The 26,003-nt window shown below is 34.8% G+C and overlaps 1 protein-coding gene across 1 annotated transcript in view; it reads left to right on the top strand.

The window, feature by feature from the left end:
- The window catches only part of LOC137751846 (transformer-2 protein homolog beta-like), a 141,280-nt gene that overhangs the window by 114,048 nt on the left and 1,229 nt on the right, over positions 1-26,003 (top strand). The window contains 1 exon segment of the mRNA XM_068526517.1: positions 25,609-25,651. Coding sequence (XP_068382618.1) covers positions 25,609-25,651 — 43 coding nt within the window.

Below are 26,003 nucleotides of genomic sequence, written 5' to 3' on the forward strand. Positions count from 1 at the left end.
GTAGTTTCACCTTACATATGAACTTGTACATATTTGCGAAGTATTCCATGACAATTACACAGTCTTAACAAAACTATTTTAAAATTATAGTAGATTATGTACATACACCTTCAAGTTTAGATAGATAAGTAGATAAATAGATGCACATATAAATATAGATGTATAGATATCCAGCTGGTAGAAACTACTAATTATCTGTCAATATCACATTTCTTTTTCATACTTTAGTAAAAAAATCTCCTGAGATTTAAATGGATACATGTCACCCAGCCAGAGACTATATTTTGCAGTCTTCTTCCAGCTGTATACAATCACATGTCCAAGTTCAGGTCAGTGCAAGATGAGCAGTTAGTTCCTTTAAAAAGGCCACTGACTCTCCACTTTCACATTTTTCCTTTTCTTACAGGCTGAAATGTGGGAATGGAAGGGGTCAGCCAGCTTTAACCAAGAACAAGAGGACAGCACAAAAGGATAGGGAGGAAAAACACATAGAAGTGATGGAGACCTGAATGATATCCTGGAGAAGCTGAGTTGCTCCTCTCCGTAGAACAGCTCAGCATTATTTTTTAGAACTTGAAAGAAATATAATTTATTGAAAGGAAATTCATCTTTTACTTGTACAGTTTGATAAGCTCTGATAAATGCACAGTTGTGCAGCTACCTTCAGAATGAACATTTAGAACACTCCAGATTTCTGGAACACTCCAGAAAGTCCCATTAGGTTCTTTTGCAGTCAATTCGTATCCTCAACCCCAACCCCTGGCAACAATTGATCTGCTTTATCACCATAGTTTGCCTTTTACAGAATTTTATATGAATATAATTATATATTATGTAACACGATATTTTTGAGATTTATCCACATTGTTTTGTGATAGTTTGTCCCCTTTTTCTTGTTGAGTAGATTGCATTTTATGAGTATATCACTTTTTTAAAAAAATCCACTCCCCAGTTGATGGACATATGGATTTGGTCCATTTAGGGGCTATCATGGCCAAATGCTCCATTTATTTTTGATAGATAACTAGGATAAATACCTCGGTCAAACTGTAAGTATATGTTTACTTGTTAACAAACCATCAACTAGTTTTCCAAAGTGGTTGCATTATTTTGCATTTCCTATAGCCTCATATGAAGGCTTCAGTTTCTGCACATCTTTGCCAGTACTTGGTGTGTCAATATTTTCAGCTTTCGAGACTGGTTCAAGATGGTGGAGTAGAAGGACATGCACTTACTCCCTCTTGCGAGAGCACTGGAATCACAACTGACTGCTGCACAATCATTGACAGGAAGACACTGGAACTCACCAAAAAGATACCCCATATCCAAAAACAAAGGAGAAGTGACAGTGAGATAGTAGGAGGGGCACAATCATGATAAAATCAAATCCCATAACTGCTGGGTGGGTAACTCACAAACTGGAGAACAATTATACCACAGTAGTCCACCCACTGGAGTGAAGGTTCTGAGTCCCATGTCAGGCTTCCCAACCTGGGGGTCCAGCAATGGGAGGAGGAATTCCCAGGGAATCAAACTTTGAAGGCTAGCAGGATTTGATTGCAGGACTTCGACAGGAGTTGCAGAAACAGAGACTCCACTCTTGGAGGAACACACAAAGTAGGGTGCACATCAGGACAAAGGGGGAAGGAGAAGTGACCCCATATAAGACCTAACTACCTGCTAGTGTTGGAGGGTCTCCAGCTGAGGCAAGGGTAGCTGTGGCTCACTGCAGGGACAAGGACACTGGTAGCAAAAGTTCTGGGAAGTACTCCTTGGCATGAGCCCTCCTAGAGTCTGCCATTAGCCCCACCAAAGAGCCTGTAGCCTCCAGTGTTGGGTTGCCTCAGTCCAAACAACCAACAATGAGGGAACTCAGCCCCAACCATCAGCAGACAAGTGGATTAGAGTTTTATTGAGCTCTGCTCACCAGAGCAACACCCAGCTCTACCTACCACCAGTCCTTCACATCAGGAAGCTTGTGCAAGTCTCTTAGATAGCCTCATTTACCAGAGGGCAGATAGCAGAAGCAAGAAGAACTACAATCCTGCAGCCTGTGGAATGAAAACCACATTCACAAAAAGATAAACAAAATGAAAAGGCAGAGGACTATGTACCAGATGAAGGAACAAGATAAAACCCCAGAAAAAGAATTAAATGAAGTGGAGATAGGCAACCTTCCAGAAAAAAGAATTCAGAATAATGATAGTGAAGATGATCCAGGATCTTGGAAAAAGAATGGAGGCAAAGATCGAGAAGATGCAAGAAATGTTTAACAAAGAAGTAGAAGAATGAAAGAACAAACACCTAGAAGAATTAAAGAACAAAAAAATAGAGATGACCAATACAGTAACTGAAATGAAAAATACACTAGAAGGAATCAATAGCAGAATAACTGAGGCAGAAGAACGGATAAGTGACCTGGAAGACAGAATGGTGGAATTCACTGCTGCATAACGGAATAAAGAAAAAAGATTGAAAAGAAATGAAGACAGCCTAAGAGACCTCTGGGGCAACATTAAATGCACCAACATTCACATTACAGGGGTTCCAGAAGGAGAAGAGAGAGAGAAAGGACCTGAGAAAGTATTTGAAGAGATTATTGACAAAAACTTCCCTAACATGGGAAAGGAAAGAGCCACCCAAGTCCAGGAAGCACAGAGGGTCCCATACAGGATAAACCCAAGGAGAAACATGCTGAGACACATAGTAATAAAATTGGAAAAAATTAAAGACAAAGAAAAATTATTGAAAGCAGCAATGGAAAAGTGACAAATAGCATACAAGGGAACGTCTATAAGGTTAAGAGCTGATTTCTCAGCGGAAACCCTACAAGCCAGAAGGGAGTGGCATAATATATTTAAAGTGATGAAAGGGAAGAACGTACAACCAAGATTACTCTACCCAGCTAGGATCTCATTCTGATTTGATGGAGAAATCAAAAGCTTTACAGACAAGCAAAAGCTAAGAGAATTCAGCACCACCAGACCAGCTCTACAACAAATGCTAAAGGAACTTCTTTAAATGGGAAACACAAGAGAAGAAAAGGACTTACAAAAACAAACACAAAAAAATTAAGAAAATGGTCATAGGAACATACGTATCGATAATTACCTTAAATGTGAATGGATTAAATGCTCAAACCAAAGACACAGGCTTGTTGAATGGATACAAGAAAAGAACCATATATATGCTGCCTACAAGAGACCCACTTCAGAACTAGGGACATATACAGACTGAAAGTGAAGGGATGGAAAAAGATATCCCATGCAAATGGAAATCAAAAGAAAGCTGGAATAGCAATACTCATATCAGATAAAATAAAGAATGTTACAAGAGACAAGGATCAACCCAAGAAGAAGATACAACAATTATAAATATATACGCACACAACATAGGAGAACCTGAATACATAAGGCAAATGCTGACATCTATAAAACAGGAAACCGACAATAACACAATAATAGTGGGAGAATTTAACAACTCACTTACACCAGTGGACAGATCATCCAGAGAGAAAATTAATAAGGAAACAGAACCTTTAAATGACACAATAGACCAGATAGATTTTATTGATATTTATAGGAAATTCCATGTGAAACAGCAGATTACACTTTCTTCTCAAGTGCACAGAGAACATTCTCCAGCATAGTTCACTTCTTGGGTTACAAATCAAGCCTTGGTAAATTTAAGAAACTTTAAATCATATCAAGCATCTTTTCTGACCACAGTGCTATGAGATTAGAAATCAATTACAGTGAAAAAATCATAAAAACACAAACACATGGAGGCTAAATAATACGTTACTAAATAACCAAGAGATCACTGAAGAAATCAAAGAGGAAATCAAAAAATATCTAGAGACAAATGACAAGGAAAACACGATGATCCAAAACCTGTGAGATGCAGCAAAAGCAGTTCTAAGAGGAAAGTTTATAGCAATACAACCATTGGTCAAGAAACAAGAAAAATCTCAAATAAACAATCTAACTTTACACCTAAAGGAACTAGAGAAAGAAGAACAATCAAAACCCAAAGTTAGTAGAAGGAAAGAAGTCATAAAGATCAGAGCAGAAATAAATGAAATAGAAACAAAGAAGACAATAGCAAAGATCAATAAAATTAAAAGCTGGTTCTTTGAGAAGATAAATAAAATTGAGAAACATTTTTCCAGACCCATCAAGAAAAAGAGGGAGAGCACTCAAATCAATAAAATTAGAAATGAAAAAGGAGAAGTTACAATAGACAACACAGAAATACAAAGCATCATAAGAGACTACTACAAGAAACTCTATGCCAATAAAATGGACAACCTGGAAGAAATGGACAAATTCTTAGAAAAGTATAACCTTCCAAGACTGAACCAGGAAGAAATAGAAAATATGAACAGACCAATCACAAGTAATGAAATTGAAACTGTGATTTAAAATCTTCCAACAAACAAAAGTCCATGATCATGTGGCATCACAGGTGAATTCTATCAAAAATTTAGAGAAGAGTTAACATCCATCCTTCTCAAACTGTTCCGAAAAATTGCAGAGGAAGGAACACTCCCAAACTTATTCTATGAAGCCACTATCACCCTGATACCAAAACCAGACAAAGATACTACCAAAAAAAAATTACAGATCAATATCATTGATGAATATAGATGCAAAAATCCTCAACAAAACACTATCAAACAGAATCCAACAACACATTAAAAAGATGATACACCATGATCAAGTGGGATTTATCCCAGGGATGCAAGAATTCTTCAATACATGGAAATCAATCAATGTGATACACCATACTAACAGTTTGAAGGATAAAAACCATATGATCATCTCATTAGATGCAGAAAAATCTTTTAACAAAATTCAATACCTATTTTTGATAAAAACTCTCCAGAAAGTGGGCATAGAAAGAACTTACCTCAACATAATAAAGGCCATATACGACAAGCCCATAGCAAACATCATTCTTAATGGTGAAAAACTGAAAGTATTTCCTCTAAGATCAGGAACAAGGATGTCAACTGTCGCCACTATTATTCATCATAGTTTTGGAAGTCTTAGCCACAGCAATCAGAGAAGAAAAAGGAATAAAAGGAATCTAAATTGGAAAAGAAGAAGTAAAACTGTTACTGTTTGAAGATGACATGATAATATGCATAGATCATCCTAAAGATTCCACCGGAAAACTACTAGAGATAATGAATGAATTTGGTAAAGTTGCAGAATATAAAATTAATGCACAGAAATCTCTTGTATTCCCATACACTGACAACGAAAGATCAGAAAGAGAAATTAAGGAAATGACCCCATTCACCATTACAACACAAAGAATAAAATACCTAGGAATAAAACTACTTAAGGTACCTACCTAAGGTACAGTATGGTACTGGCATGAAAACAGAAATATAGATCAATGGTACAGGATAGAATGCCCAGAGATAAACCCACGTACATATGGGCACTTAATTTATGACAAAGGAGGCAAGAACATACAATGGAGAAAAGACAGCCTCTTCAATAAATGGTGCTCGGAAAACTGGATAACTACATGTAAAAGAATGAAATTAAAACACTCCCTAAAACCATACACAAAAATAAACTCCAAATGGATTAAAGATTTAAATGTAAGACCAGACACTATAAAGCTCTTAGAGGAAAACATAGGAAAAACACTCTTTGACATAAACCACAACAAGATCTTTTTTGACCCACCTCCTAGAGTAATGGAAATAGAAACAAAAATAAACAAATGGACATAATTAAACTTAAAAGCTTTTGCACAGCAAAGGAAACTATAAACAAGACAAAAAGACAACCCTCAGAATGGGAGAAAATATTTGCAAACAAATCAATGGACAAAGGATTAATCTTCAAAGTATATAAATAACTCATGCAGCTCAATATTTAGAAAAAAAAACATCCCCATCAAAAAATGGGCAGAAGAACTAAATAGACATTTCACCAAGGAAGACATACAGATGGACAAGAGGCACATAAAAACCTGCTCAACATCACTAATTATTAGAGAAATATAAATCAAAACTACAATGAGGTATCACCTCACACTGGTTAGAATGGGCATCATCAGAAAATCTACAAACAACAAATGCTGGAGAGGGTGTGAAGAAAAGGGAACTGTCTTGCACTGTTGAGGGTAATATAAATTGATACAGCCAGTATGGAGAACAGTATGGAGGTTCCTTAAAAAACTAAAAATAGGATTACCATATGACCCAGCAATCCCACTACTGGGCATATACTCAGAGAAAACCGTAATTCAAAAAGACACATGCACCCCAATGCTCATTGCAGCACTATTTACAATAGCCAGGTCATGGAAGCAACCTAAGTGCCCATCAACAGATGAATGGATAAAGAAAATGTGGTACATTTATACAATGGAATATTACCCAGCCATAAAAAGGAACGAAATTGGGTCATTTTTAGAGATGTGGTTGGACCTAGAGACTGTCATACAGAGTGAAGCAAGTCAGAAAGAGAAAAATATCATATATTAATGCATATATGTGGAATCTAAAAAAATCGTACAGATGAAGCAGTTTGCAAGGCAGCAATAGAAACACAGATTTAGAGAACAAATGTATGGACACCAAGGGGGGAAAGCGGGAGAGGTGAGGTGGTGGTATGGGATGAATTGGGAGGTTGGGATTGACATATATACACCAATATGAATAAAATAGATAACTAATAAGGGCTTGCTATATAAAATAAAATTCAAAAAAAAAAAAGAAAAAAAAAGAAATCAATGTCCATGACACCTCATAATTAAATTTCTGAAAACTAAAGGCAAAGACAAGAATTGACAAGGGCCAGAGAGAAATAATGCATGGCTGATGGGGAAGACCAGTTAGAATGACATCAGATTTCTCATCTGAAACCATGGAGGCCAAAAGAAAGAGCCACTACATCTTTCAAGTTCTGAGATGAAAGGACTGTGAGATGTGAATTCTCCAGCTGGTGAACATGCCCTTCATGAATGGAGGAGGAACACAAACATTTTCAGATGAGGAAAACATAGAGAAATATCGCTAACAAACCCACCCTGTAAGAATTGCTAAAGGAATGTCTCTACATAGAAAGGAAACAAAAGAAAGCTTTTGTTTCTTCTTCTTCCATGGAAAGATTAAGGGACTTAAATGAAAGTGAGGTTTCTACACTTCACATGAACTGCCAAAATGTTGATACCAGTAGGCTGTGTTAGTGAAATACACGTATGGTAATACCAAGAGCACTAGGAAAATAATACAAAGTGAGATACTCCAGAACACTGTAAATAAATCAGGAGGAATCTAAAGCTTTCACATATCTGATCTCTTAAAGATTCGTCATTAAAATAAATTATTAAGAAAAAGTGGCTCAATATTATGTAACAACCTAAATGGGAAAATAATTTGAAAAAGAATAGATACCTGTATATGTATAACTGAATCACTTTGCTGTACATCTGAAACTATCACAAAATTGCTAATCAAATATACTTCAATATAAAATTAAAAAATTAAAAAATAAAAATAAATTAAAAAAATATTTTCAGCTTTTTAAAAAAAATTTATTTACTTTAACTATTTTTGGCTGTGTTGGTTCCTCATTGCTGCACACGGGCTCTCTTCTAGTTGCGGCGAGTGGGGGCCACTCCTTGTTGCAGTGCATGTGCTTCTTATTGCGGTGGCCTCTCTTTTTGCAGAGCACAGGCTCCAGGCATGCTGGCTTGAGCAGTTGTGGCACTAGGGCTCAGTAGTTGTGACTCGCAGGCTCTAGAGAGCAGGCTCAGTAGTTGTGGCAAATGGGCTCAGCTGCTCCATGGCATGTGGGATCTTTCCAGACCAGGGCTCGAACGCGTGTCCCGTGCATAGGCAGGCAGACTCCCAACCACTGCACTACCAAGGAAGTCCCTCAGCTTTCTTTTAAGCTATTCTTGTGAGTGTATAGTAATAACTCATTATGGTTTTAATTTACACTTTCCTAATGATTAATGATGCTGAGTGTTTTTAATGTGTTTTTTGTAATTTTAATATATTTGTTTATTAAATGTCCTTCAAATCTTTTGTCAGTTTTTAAATTATATTTGTATTCTTATTGAATTATAAGTTATAAGTGTTCCTTACATAAAGGACAAATCCTTTGTTATGTAAGGATATATATATATATATATATATATATATATATATATATATATATATATATCAGATAGATCTGACATATGACATAGATGATAGATAAATAGGTAGATATGAATATAGATATAGATTATGATGGCTTTGTGAAGTATTTTTTCCCAATATGAAGCTTGCCTTTTCAATTTTTAAAGTGTCCTTAAATAAGCAAAAGTTTTAATGAAGTCCTCATTAACCAGCTCTGCCTTTTATTAGGTAAAGAAATACAATACCTATCTTGTTAAAAACCTCCATTATTTTAGTCTCTGTTAAAGCAGCCAAATCAATAATCTAATTAATGTATAAATATTAGTACACCAGAACACTACCAACTATCTACAATAAACATGTACTGCTTTTGGAAACAGAGAAGTATGAACATTTTTAAGATAAAGAGTCTTCATGTTCAAGAAAGCAACATAATTAAATATATAAACTCCAGTCCTCTCACAAACTCAAGTGGTTACAATAAAAACAACAGAAAAGGGGTGAAATTAATATCTGTTCTAGAAACTGGGAAAATACACTTTTTATACATTCAAAACATTGAGGAATGCAACACTATGTGTTGCGAGACTGCATTGTAAGAACAAATTTTAAAAAAATATCCATTTTAGCAATAATTAAAGGACCACTTAAGAATCCCATTACTTTCTCTGTATTAATTCCCAGCTCAAGGGAAGCTGAGACTTGAAGCAGTATATTAGGATTGTATGAAAATAATCTGTACCTATTGTATAGCACAGGGAGCTCTACTCAATACTCTGTAATGGCCTATATGGGAAAAGAATCTAAAAATGAGTGGATATATGTGTATGTATAACTGATTCACTTCGCTGTACACCTAAAACTAACACAACATTGTAAATCAACTATACTCCAATAAAAATTATTAAAAAAAGAGATACCCAGCAAATTCTGAAAATACTTTGTTATTGATATTTAGATTCTCATTGTAAACACTCCTTCATTTTCAAATACTGATTTCATAAATATTGAATGTGATTATTTTTCATCTTATTCCTTGAGGAGAGTAATGTAAGGATTATGTTATATTATACCTATGCTTGAAAACTGTATTAAATATTTATATAATTAAAAAAAAGATTATATGAGCAACTCTGGACATTTTTGCACATGTTGGAACTACATAGACCAAAAATTTCAAAGTTGACCTAACCAATTTCCCATTTACTGCAGAAAGTGGGCCAAAAATTAACAGATACATGCCTGCTGCTGATTCATTAGAAGATTAATCCTACCACTTAGAGAATGTGATCATTAAATCACCTTATTGTAGTTAATGGAATAAAATGAAAGGAAGAGCTAGAGAGTGAAGAAGGGAGGGTGAGAATGAAATAAAATCAAACAGACAAATGTTTTCTTAATGCTGTAGAATTCTTCTTCTGCCCAAAGTGCAAGCAGGCCTAATTTGGCAAAGTTGAACCCACAAACATCTTTGATAGAACCTGTCTCAATTTTAAAAATTGAAGTATATTTGATGTACAATATTATGTTGGTTTCAGATGTACAACTTAGTGATTCAACATTTAAAATACATTATGAAATGATCACCATGATAAGTCTAATAAACCATCATTACAGTGTTATTGACTCTATTCCTTATGCTGTATATTACCTCCCTGTGACTTAATTATTTTATAACTGGAAGTCTGTACTTCTTAATCCCCTTCACCTATTTCACCCAACCCCTCACCCCATCTCAATTTTTAAAGCTGAAATAAAAATTCGCTTAAAAAAAGAAAAGAGGAATTAAGCTAAAAATGTAGAAGAAACATACCCTAAACAAAAGTTTAGAAAATACCCCATATCTTAGTACCAAACAAACAGATGTCCTCAAACTCTGCAGTCTTTTCCAACCCTGCAGAATTTGCTCCTGTTGACTGTTTTACTTCATGAAGCCTTTCCTCCAGACTATAAAGATGCCATCCTTCCCTAGTTAACTCCTCTTAGAACATGCATTCTATCCTTCACTTCATTTGTTAGCTCTTTACCTTACTACTTTTCCATCCCTCTCATTAGATATAGTGTCATCACTCTCCACTGGTGATAATATCCATACCCATGCTTTAAAATATTATCTTTATGACCATGAAATCTACCAGTAACTTCTGGGAAATTGTTAAACATTTTATGGACATCTCCAACAGGATGGTTATTAGGCATGTCCACAGCAATCTGTGAAAAAAATATCCAGTATCTTCTTGCTTCCAGGTGTTTTGCAAAGGATTTACTTAATGAATCTTTGATAACAGTCAAACTTGTTTTTCCCCTCACTGCAATACACTGGGGACATTGGCCTTACATATACCTTAAATACGTCCTGTTTTCTATTCCCACTAACACCAGCATCAAGGAATCCAAAATTGCCCTGCCTCTAATTCCTTCCATCTAATGTGCACCCTGGTCTTAGCTTATTAATTTGTCCATAACTGCTTCGCCTTCAGTCCATCCCAGATGATATTGTTAGACTGGTCTTATGATACCACAATGAAGATTACATGACACTCATGTTGAAAAACATTTGAAGACTCCTTACAGCCTGTAAAATTAAATTCAGTTTATTCATTGTTTAAACATCTTTTTCATGATGCTTATGGAAACATTTTCCTTTTCTGAGTCCTGTGATGCCACATATTATTGTTTATTCTACTACATTAGTATTCATTCTCTATCTTTTTCTCCTTACATGCTCTCTCCAGATCACCTCCATTATTCACATGACATCTAAGTTATCATATGCTGAGTTCCAAATATATATCTCTAGCTTAATATCTCTAGAAAGCATACATTAAATTCCCTACTTGTCAATTCTATGTCACTGTCTTCTATCTCAGAACTCACTTGTCCAAAAGAGCATTTTTCTTAACCTCTGACATCTGTACCTCTACACAGGTGTTTCTCTTCATAGTAAATAATGCCATTTTCCCATTTGCTGAAATGAGAAATCCACATTTATTATCTATTTCATTCTTCTATCGAGCCTCTGAACCCAATTCATCAGCAAATTTATATTCATATAACAATTAGCTTTAGATTATTGCCTCTCCTTGCTTGAACTATGGCTTCTTTCTAACTAGTCTCTATATTTTAATTCTTTCCACCCTCCAAACTATTCTTTGAAATAAAATTCAAATTCCTCAACATAATTTTAGAAGCCCTGCAGGATCTTGGTTCTGCTTACCTCTTCTGCCTCATCTCCTGCTGTTCTTACCAGCTGCTCTAATCCCCTTCACTATACCATGCTTTCACTGGATCCAGGACTTTGCACATACATTTGCTTCCATTTTACCCATAATCCCAAGATAAGCCTTTCTCTTCTTTCAACTCTCACCAAAAGTATCTCATTATCAGAGAAATCTTCCCTGAAGACCAAAACATGATAGGCAACCTTTTCTTTTACCTGTTTTAAACCCTAATTGGTTCCCTTTTCAAGCGTTATCACAATTTATAATTATTTAATATATTTATGTTCTTACTTGTTTTATTATCCCAACTGTGTATAAACTCCCTGAATGCATGCATTTGGTCAGCCTAGAAGTCTAGGCCTGGGAGCTAATACAGTACATGGCGTATGATGGATAGCTGAATACATCTAATGAATGGATAAATAAACTCTATGCATCATCTCCCTTGTCTACTTGATAATTTTTAGAATAGCTAAAAATATTTTACTTCTAGTGTTTTGGTTTTACTCTTTTTTCCTTTGAAATCCCATTTTACTTTTAAAGCTCCAAAGTAATGAAGCTTTCCTGAAATGTCACTATCCCTTTCCAAAAACAGCTAATTAACCAACCAGTTATGAAAGCAAGATTTTCAATAAATAGACTGTAATTTATTTCTCTATGAAATATCACAGTATTAGTGGAAAGGGGTTTTTTCCTAAAGAATTCTCATGATACATTACTGTGGATATAGAAATTGTGTCTCCTAAAAATATCCTTTATTTTAAATACCAGAGTGCTATATTGTTCAACATTGAATGCTGAAGAGGTGTTTTTGATATATCTAGAAACATTTGTATTAAAAATATTCACCTTTTAAATGTTAACTACTAGTTAATAGGTATGTTGGCTGTGAGTGAGGCATGCAGTACATTCCAAAGACTCAAGATTTAATATTATTGTTAAAGCAGCAATAGAAAACATGAATAATTATGCTTTATAAGCAGCAACAGAAAACATGAATAATTATGCTTCTTATGTTTTTCAGGAGTATATATAAAAGCATAATTTAGAGTCATTAGAGAGTCTAAACTGAAAAAACCCTGTTCCTGCATGATTCCTGGAGTTAAATCCACGGTAATTGCAAGTGGGTGGATGGGTGTTATGCTTGGGTGGGTTTTATCTTTTTAAGGGACTGGAGTTAGAAATGATTCCAGAATACATAGCCATCAATAAGTACCTGCTCAATTGTTTCCTGCCTTTACTGCAATCCAGTATAACATAAACCTTGAAAGTGATAGGTATCCTGATTTGAGGTTAACTTAAACCATAAACATTATTATCAATATAAAGAAAAAAATCACTCTTTTCCTGTGATGTAAACATGTTTTTCTTTTATTGTTTTTCTGAAAAAATGGGGCCACTCTATGACCTTTAACTACCGAGAATGGGCAGATTTAATTCATGAAATAGTGTGCTGCTTAAACACACAGACCTCGTGAAAGCCCTTTCTTATAGACATGACAACTTGTTTTGGAGACAGAGCTAAGAAATCTTTGCCATATAAATTATTATTTTACTGGGATTTGCATGGAGGCTTAGTTGAGGGCAATATATTTTTAGCTCTTCATACACAAAAATATCCTAGCCAGCTGTCATGGTAAACTAAAATTTTTGAGGGATGCCATAAGTCAAAGAAACATCACCACTATTTTATGAAGTAATATTAGGCAATGTCTGCATAAAAAAGCAGGACATACTAAAAAGGCCTTGCCTGTGATCTCAGAATGCAGATTGTTTCTCATACGTGCACATCTAATAACTACAATCTTTCATTACATGAGGTAAAATAAATCCATGGTTCAATAATTTGGCCCCCAAATCTGGCTTAAGTCTTAACTATCTCTAATTTGCAAGTCCACTATTTGATTTAATTGCATGTTACTTTATCTTATTCTGTTTACTCATTAGGACTTTCTTTCTTGATTGCATGTAGTGACTACTAATTATATGTAACCTGTTGACCTCTAGTCTTAAATTCTTCACTAGTGTTAGATTTTTATATCTAGATTTTTAATAATCATTAATTCTTTTACCCTTTATTTTTTGTTTTGTTTATAAGCATCACTAGAAAACATGAAAATTATTATTCTCATGTTTTCCGTGAGTGTATTTAAAAGCATAATCTAGAATTGTTAAAGAGCCTAGGCTGAAAGAAATATAACAAATATGCTGCTTCTATTTTGTTACAGTTGGGCAAGGTAATTATTCTGTAGCTCTGTTTCTTCTGTAAATGTGTTCTAAGTGTCAGAATTCTATATCTGTCTGTCTAGGTCACACCTATGGTTGTAGGCTAAGTGAGAAACCAAATGTGAAAGAAATCCAAATATTCAGCACAAAAGATGAAACTGTAATATTTGAAAGAACCCATAAGAGAAGTAGCTTTTCTGATACTCTTTATTGATTTATATAGTTCTGATGTTGTCATTTTTATAATATCCTCATTTTTGTTTAGACCTTCCATACTCTTTGGTAAATTTGCTTTGGGGGATTTATCAATATTACCTTTTATAATCATAGCCAGCTTTGTGTGCCTTGACAATCTTCCCAAACCTCTTCACTCCATTTTGGTCAAGGCTGCTACAACATCAGATATATTGCTTTTCTAGAGCAATCTGTCTTCCATCTCTAGTTTTGAGAATTAATTTGTTAATCTAGTGTAAGAAAGAGATGGCTTCCTGAAAGAAGAATGTGCAGAGGTAGAACATCTCTGGGAGGAGAGGGCAAGGACCTTGAGTTTCACGGATGCACAGGGAGGACATAGAGTAGTTGTAGGAGCATCACACAACCAGGTCACTCGTCAGCTGAACATGGAGTTGGGGGCTCAAGGGATGGCACAAGAGAAAGATGTGAGAACTCATGGTTTTGCCTCCACTTACAGGGGTCTTGGAATTTAAAGCCCAGTCATTTAAACAATGTACAGAATACTAAATACTTAGATTTTACACAAGGCAGAATTGAAAGAAATACAAACACAACATTTGAATTTAGACCTAGTTTTAAATTCTATTATAACTTCCTGATTGGCAAAGGACCCTCAGTTTACTAATTTTTAAAACGTAGATAATAGTTCTCCACAAGGCTACTGGTGACATTGAGGTGATAGTATTTAACTGCTTTGCATCAATAGAGCAGCAAGAAAGCTCTTATGAAAATGTCTCCATTATCATTTGGATGTAGAAAGAATGCCCCGTTTGGTATTGGATATCTTCCCTGAGCTAAAAGTGTGATGTGGATGCCCCCTGTTTTCTGCGTCCACCCCGGCCCGAGGCTATTGTACTAGAAAGAGCCTCATATTGAGGAATATTTAGTAAAAAAAAAAAAAAAACAGTAAGATATTATTTTTACTTTGCAACATATTCTTCTGAATATTCCACATGTAAAAATAACAGTAAAGTACAGAAGAGAGGGAGTTGGGTCTTTGTCAACTTTGGATTTTCTATCAGTTAGTGTCAAAATAAGAAACAGAGGGCACACGGGAAAGAAAAGTGTTCCTTACAAAGAAACCACACAGGCTAGTGCTGTAATCTGAGGCTAGTAGTGGAGAGCTATTAACACATATAGTCCTGAAAGAATTCCAGCTCTATGACATTATGGAAAAGGCAAAACTATGGAGATAATAAAAAGATCAGTGGTTGTCAAGGGTTAAGGAGGACAGAGAGATAGGAAGGGGTACTTAGAGGATATTTAGGGTGGTGAAACTGTTCTGTATGATACGACAATGGTGGACATATGTCATTCTACACTTGTCCAAGCCCATAGAAGGTACAATGAGTGACCCTAATGTCAACTATGGACTTTGTATGATAATGATGGCCAAAGTAGTTTCATCAATTTTAATAAATGTACTACTCAGGTGAAGGACATTGACGGTGAAGTCAGTAACTTGTGTGATGGCAGAAGGTATGCTGAAACTCCCTGTTCTTTATGCTCATATTTGTTGTGAACCTAAACTGCTCTAAAAAATAAAGTCTATTAAAGTAAAATTACAGTAATCTTACTCTCTTCCTTTCCTCCAACCTCTTGCCTGGTTACTTATGGGCTAAAACAACTGGAATCCATTAGTGTATAAGAGCCTTGTTGAAATACACTATGTAGTCCAGCCAATTAGAGGGGAGGTAGAGGAGGGAGAGTAAATCCTTTGAGGCATAAAATGGAGATGTCTAGCAAGGACTTCTTATGAATGTTGCAACTGTTACAAAAATTCCTGACAGTGTTTTCAAAACAGCATTCCTTACTATCAACGAGTTAAAGCATTGCATTAAAACTTGTTGGGAAAACTCAATATGTGTTAAGTGCCCTTGACAACACTGGTTACAGAAAAAAAAAATCTATGGAAAACACCATTGGATCATATGTAGCATAGTCAAATATAGCACATAATTATAAAAAAAAAACTATTAATATATATAATAGCATATTAGGTAGATTTCCAATAAATATTAGGATGATTATTAATGTGTGGATGAAACAGAATATTCTAGAGAAGAGCACAAGTAAAATAAATATTAGTAACAGTGTCCCAAGATGAACTTATTATTCTTAAAGCAGTTTAAGAGAGTGACTAGCAACTTGGATGTGATATACACACCTGGGTATAAAACACATCTGTGATAATTTCTAGCTAGATAATTCAGATAACTTGTTTTTCATCTAAAAAAAACCCATAATAATAATAATATCTACCTCAGAGATATCATGGTGGAATTTAAAATAGATAATGTATATAAAATATTTAACCCACTGCAATTTTCATAGAAATCATTCAATAAATATTGACCATAATACGACTACCACTGAAATTATTATTAATATTAACATTAAGTTTTTTTTTTATAAATTGTAGTACTACTGATTTTTTAAAATGCTCATTCATTTCTGCATTATAATGTTTGATATAGTTGTAAAACCGTCCTGTGTTTATTTTCCCAAGTATTTTGTTTAGTAAATAACTTATGAGAAGAGCACATTTTGTGTCTTTTAAAGCTACTATTGGCCAGTCTGTACCTAGGGGAAGCCAATCTTTATTATCTGTTTTATCACATGCAAGGGAAACATTGCTACTAAAACCTTTATATTGCTGCCAGGATATTGGCACTGCAATGAGAATAGCAGAGAAAGTGCTTAATCGAGGGTCATCTACTCAAATCATATTCGCAGTGTGGAATTTATTGCTAAAGAGAGAACCAAAGACAAACAAATAATTTGACATTTGAGAACCAATATCAAAGCATAAAATATAAAAATTCTGTAGTTTTGGGACTCAAAATTATCTGGAACTTGAGCAGTAGCCATTAAAATACTTTAATTATTTCAATATGATACAAACATTTCAATTAATATTAGTTTTTGACTATGACACCATTTCAAAATAATAACAACCTCAAACATTATACAAATCCTCAGAGTCGTTTTATTATCATTAATAACAAAGATCAATCATAAAATATTCATAATACAAGCACCAGGTAATTGATTTAGCACCCTTCTTAAATAACAATCTAGAGATTGTACACAATTGTCATTCATTCCAACTTTCTTGGGGACAATTAAGCCCCATGGATGTCTCTGTTGCAGGGATACATGCACATATTTTTTACTGAAACTGCTTGTAGTGGAAAACGCCAAGTGAGAAAATAGCCGTATCTGTAACAGTGTTTTTGAAAGAATAGGAGTTATCCGGCTAGGAAGCAAATAACTAAATAAGCAATATCTTTTGTGCCATTTTTTTTCTCTAGGACCTAATAGAAGAGGTATTTACCAAACTTGTTAAATTGATGTTAAATGTGGAGTGATATATCCCGTTATTTAAACTAGACTATAAGAAATGCTCAGCATTTAGATACGGTGTGTTCCAGATCCTGAACAAAGGGAAAATTCTTAAATGATGTATATATGTACAGAAAAAGTCTAATTAGTGAACTAAACAACTAGGAAAGACATTCCCATGAAAAAAGAAAAAAAACCCAAGATATTCAGTCATATATGGATTGAAACTGCAAACCTCGGTCCTTGAAGTTTTGACAGGGTGAGATGACAAAGACATTGAGAAGATATGAAATTTTAAATTGTGAAACTGAAAATAGGAAGAAATTTCTCTAAGCTCATGATTCTTTTGCGGAAGTAGGAAAACAAAATGGTGAGAATTACTGGGGTAATTACAAACAAAGATGTATATGATAGTTTCAAACACTTTACATCTGTTCTTCTCTCACATTTTATTACATTTGTGGATTTTATTAAATATTTTATTTGTATAGGGATTTTAGAATTTATCACAAACTTGGAATAATGAACAGATGTGTTGAATTCATAGATCGATGCAGTATAATATTACATGAAGCATTCTAAATTGTAGAGGGGAGAAAGTGTTTCTAGAAATACTTATAAGTCATATATAATTTCAATGATGTAATGGAGAAAGGGCATCAATTTGTCTTTAGGGTTAATGATTTGGTTTTGGGGAAATAAATATACCACTGGACACTGATTTTAGTGAATCCTCTAAGTATGTGTCAAGATGCAAGAGAGAGATGGATTCATTTTCAGGTGTAAAGAAATAGCCTCACAAGAAAGAAAGGAAATTCTAATAGCAGAATTGGATCTAAGTATTTGCCAGTTATGCTGTTGGATTAAAGGAATATCTCAGAGAAAAAAGCTCCTACTTGTCTATTTCTGTTTTTGTTTTCTCTCTCACGTTTTAGAGATCTGATGAGAAGAGATCTTCTTTACCCTGGGGAACAATTCACTTACTCCAGTGAGATTGAAAATATGTCCATTTAGCCTAGGTGGGGATACCACAATCTATAGTAAAAAAATGGATTGTGTTGATACTGAAGACCTCTGCTGTATGTAAATAGAAAAACCTTTTCATTGCTGAGAGGTGGACTGGAAATCATAAACCTGTGATTAAAAATATTAGAATGTTTAAACTATTAAGTAATATGTGTTTGCTTTTCTGAAAGGGGATTTTGACTAATATCACGGTTCAGAGAACATTTGTTTTCAAGGTAAGTGTGTTTCATATAATTTTATATCTTAAAAACACAGTGAAAATGGTTTTCAAGTAGGATCTATTCTTGCTTATGAGTTCTAAAACAAAAGACATTTGTCCAGATTCTTGGTGGATTATGATGGAGTGATAAGTTTGGAATAAAATTTGTGCAGCTGGGAACATCCATGAAACTGGGAATTCCCTGTTTCCCAATAGCGAGATTACCTTAATGCCCTTTAATTTTCTATTAACATGATACTTGTGACACATTTGTTACCTGACCTGTAGAGCTGCTAATCAGGAAAAACACCCAGAAATTAATAACATACAAAACAAAAAGGAATAAGATATTTCTCTGATTGCAAAAATATATCTAAAGATTAGTTCCGAGTTTTGCATGAGCTATCATTCCTATAGCCAGGAAATGCCAGAAAGTGTTAGATGGAATAACATATCAGAAATAAGCTGTTTTTTAAAGGTTTTAAAAATTGGAAAGTTATCTAGCAAATCCTAAAAGTCAAAAGGTTAAAGAACCCTAGGATTGGGCTGAGGTGAAGTTAAATACAGCAGTCAAGTGGAAGGAGAAATCAAGCTTCCCTTATGCTTCTCTTTCCTTCCCTGTAGGTTGTTTCCAGGAAAGGACATAGGGAGAGAATGCTTCTAGTGTTGAATCCTGATGTATAATTTATCAAATCCACAGGGTAACTCAGTCAATGATTTTTATGTTTTTTCCTTTATGCAAGATTGCACTGTGCATTTTGCTTAGTCTGTTAAATGGATAGGAAGAACTGAAGGCAAAAATGTTATATTGAATTTTCACTTAGAGTCACCAGAAGCCTAAAGATTTCAATTAGTCGAGTTTTCATTTTGTAGGGCAACATTCTGCCCTGAAGTTTTATCCTTACCCTATGCTTCCTTTGACATTGTTCTTAAAGTAGGCAACATTATTTTAAATCATTTCCTTTCCTATTATAACTTACACATTCGTAAAATAAATCCAACGAGTAAATTGTTTTCTTTCCATTCTACTTGTAGCAATGCATGAAAAACAAATGAAAGGAAGAATTTTGTAGTTTCTGTGCTTAAAGAACTTTAAATATAATTAGAAAATAAAAGAAAAAAATCACCAGCCAAAAATATTCTGAAGTGGGGAACAACATTTCTTGAAGCAAATAGTAGGTTCTGTAACAAGTGTTGTGATGTTTTCTAAAGAAGAATCTATTGCTCATGTTGAGGGAGCACTAGAGAAAAGCTCTCCAAAGCAATACAAGGGAGTTTGAATTTTGCCTCAAGGATTGTCTTTTTTTTTTTTTTTTTTTTGCCCTTCAGCTTGTGGGATCTTAGTTCCCTGATCAGAGATTGATCCCAGGCCATGGCAGTGAGAGCACCAAGTCCTAACCACTGGATCACCAGGGAGCTCCCAAGGATTGCCTTTTTGGGGAGACTTACCTGCATGTACTATGAAGGAGATCAGAAGACCATATTATATTTTCTTCCTAATAGTTCATGACCAGAATTAAGACATGAAATACAGATTAGCAAATATTACCTATTTTTGTATTAGTCTATGTGAGTGGATATGCAACAGAATTTACTATAGATTATTAATGCAACTAGCTCCATGAGTGTAATACTTAATAAAATTATTACAGTGTGGCAGATTTTGAAATAAAAGCACAAAAAAGGCTTTTTTGTGGGAGGATGGTAGCAGTGGTCTTTCCCTAAGTTTATGTTCAGAGAAGATGAGATTTTGCATAAACTTCATAGTTTATTACCTAAACACATAATTTCAAATTTTCTTTATTTATATTTACCTATATAGTACCTAAAACCAACATTTGTAATGTGTTGTACCATCTAACACAAAAAAGTTAAGACACTGGCAGTACTAGCTGCAACTATTTAGGATAAAATTTTCATAAATCAAATAAAAATAATGTTATTATGTAGGAGTTTAAAGAGGCTAGAATGAAAAATAGTAAAAAAGGAATTACGGTTTCATATGTTTTGCAAATAGGAAGTTCATGAGTTTTGAATACATGAGAAGGTGATTGAAAAGAAAGGGAATCCTAGAGAATTAAGGAATAAAAAGGCAATTACAACAATAGATAACCTTTTGAACAATAGGCAAAGCCATATGAGTAAAATGGATTCTTATGAATAGCAATTGGATTTGAGAATTTCTCCATTTCTCACTGAATACGGGCTTCTACTGAGTAAGGCAGTTAGCACAAAGCCATCCACCATTCTCCCTGCTTGTAAGAGAAAGTATAAAGAACAAAACGATTGATAGATTCATTAACACTCCCTAATTTAGTCAAATAAAGTTAAGGTACATTCAGGGGACTCTGGCCTGTAAATAGATTTTTGTTAGACTTCAGGAACAACTTATCTGAAATAGCCATTTGACTGTTTTACAGAAATGAATCTGGGCCTGCTTCATCTCTAATGTGCATATTGGGTAGATCTGCCATGATTATGGAGTGTAGGAAGGGGTAAAAGTACAGCCATTTATGTGGCTGAATTTTATTTTTTTAGAGAAAGGAAAATCAAATTGTATATAGTGAGAAATAAAATGACATATTCTAGTATTTGCTAATGTGAGATCTATAGGATGGGGATTTTGAACAAGTTTGTTAGCACACAAGATCCTTTTAAATATCAGAGGATTACCTAAGGACCTTTAAAATATGTTGAAGCTGTTAATTTATTGACTTTCCAATGGACTCCATGGTCATACTATATTCATAAAATATTTGAAACAATGGGATTCAGGTTCAACTATTACTATCCTCTAACAATTCATGCCATTTAACATTTTTGAATATCCTCATTGGAATAATTCCCTGTTTACTTTAAGTGGCTACTGTAAGAACTAAATAAAATTATATATATTAGTTTGAAAATGTAAAAATATTAAATAGTAACAATTAATGTTCCTAAAATGTTATCAGTATTTTTTCTTACCAGCCTAACTAGCTCTCACTTTACAAACAACGGTGTACCAATGAGTATTCAGGAAAAAAAAAAAAAACATTTTATTGATGTGTGTATGTGGCGTGATATTTTTTTAAGACTAAATATCAGTGAATTTAATTTCTGGATGTATTAGTAGATTACAGATGAGTAGAAAACAAAAGAACTATGTGTATAACTTTCTTCAAAGACACATTTTGTGATTTATCTTTCTTTATATATGCAGCTTTAGCTAATTAATGTTTTTAATAACGTTTCATTTTAAAATGATTTTAGTATTATAGAAAAGTTGCAAAGATAGCACGGATAGTTCCTATATATTAGGATTCTCCAGAGGAGCAGAAGCAATAGGAGGTCTGTGTGGGGGTGGGGTGGGGGGGGTGTATCTTCCTAACAGGAATATCTCCTCACTTTCTCATTGTGAGGTAGGAACTGATGCCACTGGGAAGCACATATCCCTGACCAATAACAACTTTTTTGTTTTCTTTGTAAGAGGGGATATGTTGGGGAGGGACATGCACACAATATGAAATATGAAATGCATTACAGCTGCAGTGTGGAGCAGCCACTGTGAGTTTCTATGTTTGCTGGAAAGAAGGGAGGGCTAGCAGCAGATTCAGTCACAGAATGGGGATTGTGGTGGACACAGGAGGAGCTCATTTCCTCTGCACATCTTGGCTATTAGATCTGTGTGTGTGTGTGTGAAAAAGAAGAAAAAAGAGTCAGTGCTCACTGATTTAAATATTATTATTATTATTATTTTACTTTCCAATGGAAGCTGAGGGGATTGGAGAAGCAAGTCAAGGCAGGCCCAGAGTCTTCCCTGGCATCACAGCCCACCAGTGCCACACTACAGCCCCAAGCGAGAACTACAAGCATGGATGGCCCAAAGGATGGGTCGGGGAAGGGGGATAGGACAGGGGCTGGAAGAGGGGGTCCGGGCTCATCACGGCACAGGCATTACTTCACATAGTGTTGGTGAAGCCTGAACCAGCGTGCCACCCGGTCAGCACAATGACCACATCTCCCTTCTTGAAGAGATATTTATGATAGATATATATATATATATACATACATATATATGTGTATATATATGAGACTTATTCTAATAAGAAATTGACTCACACAGTAATGGAGAGTAAGTCCTATGCTATTCAGTGTGTAAGCCAGAAACCCAAGAAAGCCTATGACACTGTCCCAGTCTGAAGGTCCATTGGCTCTAGACCCATGATGAGCCTATATTAGAGTTTAAATTAGAAGACAGGAGAAAATTGATGTCTCAGCTCAAAGGAGGTCAGGCAGAAGGGATTCCCTCTCACTCATGGGAGTGTTACCCTTTCTGTTCTATTCAGGCCTTCAACTGATCTAATGGGGTCCATCCAGATTAGGGAGGCCAACCTGCTTTACTTAGTCTACTAATTCAAATATTAAGCTCATTCAGAAACATCCTCACAGACACGCCCAGAATAATGTTTGACCACATGTCTGGGCACCCTGTAGTTCAGTCATGTTGACCCATAAAATTAACCACCCCAGCTCCCATACCCCGTTATCCATTTTCCCCTAATGTTAACAATTTACTTTACCACAGAATATTTATCAAAACCAAGAAACCTACATAGGAACATTACCATTAACTAAACTTCATACTTTATTTGAATTTTGCCATTTTTCCCATTAATGCTTTTTTTTATTGTTCCAGGATCCAGTCCAGGACACTGCATTGCATTTAAAGTTAATTCATTTCAATCGTGTAATGTATTTTATTGTAGGATTACGCACAATTTATTTGTTCATTCTCCTAAAGGTGGTAATTATTTACAAATTTCTACTCTTGAAAATATAACTATCCAATGAAATCAGCTGAACTCAGTTAGAGGCATTCATGAAGCAACCCTACTCTTTCTCCCATTGTCTCTTCAATAGGTCCTGGAAAAAAATCTGACTCATTCCACAGCATTTTGTGTTAGTCTTAAAACCAGTCTCCTTTTATTTTTTTCAGCCTTACTGATGTATAATCGACAAAGAAAATTGTAAGATATTTAGAGTGTACACTGTGATGATTTGATGTACATATACATTGTGAAAGAATTCTCCCCCATTGAGTTAATTAACACACCCATCACCTCACTTATTTACCTTTTGTGTTTTGTTTTGGTGAGAACATATAAGTTTCACTCTCTTAGGAAATTTTCAAAATACAATATAGCCTTAGCAGTCTCTTATTAATAACTAAAATGTGTAATGTGATATGGTCATAAAAGACTTGAATATTTTTCACATTAAATAGACTCTTTTTCCTCCATCTGGGGTTGGTTTCTGGCTTGCAAGTGTGCCATGGAGAGTGGAGCTTGGTTAGGAGATGTCATTAGAAGTGGATTTTTAATCCTTGAAGACTGGGCAGGATGAATGGAGTTTAAAATAAAGATACATTTAAAAAAAATTATCCCAAACTTGGAAATAAGGTTAAAAATTGGGCAATATGTCACTTTAAGGTCATATGAGGACACTGTTTAACAGGCCCATCTGAGGATTATCCAGAGAACTGTACTTTATCCAATTCACTTCAAACAAAGTCCCAGATTAGTGAAGTTACATGTTAAATTGTATATTTTTGTCCAAGAGAGATGCAGACACTTTCTTTCTGATAGAAAAGATAGCCCTCCAAATTACTGGTTTTTGTTCCATAAGAAATCAACAAATTTTGTAAGTAACCAGTCTTATTCAGTATTCATTTATTATACTGTCTACAAACCTCAAGTCCTCAAATGATCTTTGAACTGGTTATATTGTCTTAACGGTTTCCTTCTAAATTCTTTTTCTTTGACACATGTTCATTTTGTATTTATTTGAGCCATATGTTTAACCTTTTTGAAAATCAGTCTTTAACAGACAAAAGGATTCTGCTTTACATATTGGGTGATATTTAATCTGGCTTCTGTTCCCTCTGGGAAATGCAGATGCATAGTTGCTAGCTGCTCTTTTTCAGTATGCTTTTTTGTATTTTCAGATTCTCTTGCAGTAACTTCTGACTGAAGCCACTTGGCAAATGATGCCTGTTTTCTGGAAGGCTGCTTTACACTCCTTTCTTTACTGATGGGTCTACAGACCATTGATGTCTGGAATTCCACTTTTATTGGAATTTCACTTCCTCTGTAAATTCAAGTGACCCTCCACGCATCCTTTTACCACCATTAATAAGTACAGCTTGCTCTGAATGCGATCAACTAGAAAGACTGTTTCAACAACAGCCTTTCTTCTTTATCCTTCTCTAAATGATAACCAGGCACCAGGCTCTATGATTGCCAAACCTGAAAGAACGCTTTTTCAGCTGCCTAGGTGGTTGGCCTGAAAACTCCTCACTTAACTTGAGATATGAGGAAGAAGTATTTTCACCTTCTATTTTTCTTCCCCAAGTGGGAACTCATTATATCAGCACCCTCTCTTTCTCTGAAGAAATCTTCTCCTCTGTCTCTTTAATATCCACTTACTTATAAGTCTTGCCAATTCTATTCCATATTTCTTTGGTTATTCTTGACATGTACATTTTGTTCCTTTGCATACATATTTTCAGATTAGCTAGTTTTGAATCCAGTATTGTGAAAATTTTGCTAATATTCTGAATGATAATTTATAAATTTATGAATTAATTTTTTGATAATTAGAATCTTCATACTTTTGAATAGTATTGTCCATGAACATGGTATGTTTGTCCAGTTTTTTATAGATCTTCTTTTATATATTTTATTATAATTTTATAATTTTCTTTATAAAAGTCTTATACATCATTTAGTAGCTCAATTTATGTATATCTTGTAGTTTTAGGTTTTTATGTGTTTTTTTAAAAATTTTATTATTTAATTATGATTGTAAAATGTTCTGCCTTTTGAATAATATTTTTATGCCAAACAGCATTGTTGTTCACTATCTTATTTCTAATGATTTCTAGATTCTCCAAGGTTTCCCTTTCCTATATAATTAGACATTTTTCATCTAATTTTATATCATGTATTTCATTTTTTAGATTTATTGAAATTAGCCAGGATCTGCTACCCTCCCTGACCACACACAGAGCCTATAAAGTTAAAAGGAAAGAATGGTTAGAGCCCGAGCGGAGGCGGTGCGGAGCGTTTCTCCTCTCAGCGGCTCGGGAACCAGTGCGTGGTGCGGAGCCGCGGCTGAGCCTCTAGATAGAAGGCGCAAGAGGTTGGCAGCTTCGATTGAAGCACGTCGGGCGGCGACAGCAGCGAGCAGAACTACGGCGAGCGGGTTAATGTTGAAGAAGGAAAATGCGGAAGTCGTCATTTGACAAGTTTTATAAATGAGTATTTGAAGCTCAGGAATAAGTGAAGCTGAAATTTGAAAAAATAAAAGAAAGAATGCATGCTAATTATCAGACCAGAAGTCCCACTTGTAGAATATTGAGCAATTTGTGTGAAGTGGGGAAGATGAAAGAAGTCAGAATCTGAAACGGAAGAATGAAGAAAAGAAATAAAAATGAAGTTAAGATAAGAAGTAATCTGGAATCAGAAAGCACTACGCTAACCCTGAAAGTGGACTTGAAATTTCCCTTGCGTGTAGGGGCTTTTCCAGCTGGTTTTACAGATTTGACCATGGACCA

This window comes from Eschrichtius robustus, chromosome 18, assembly GCF_028021215.1.
Source record: "Eschrichtius robustus isolate mEscRob2 chromosome 18, mEscRob2.pri, whole genome shotgun sequence".
Lineage (NCBI taxonomy): Eukaryota > Metazoa > Chordata > Mammalia > Artiodactyla > Eschrichtiidae > Eschrichtius > Eschrichtius robustus.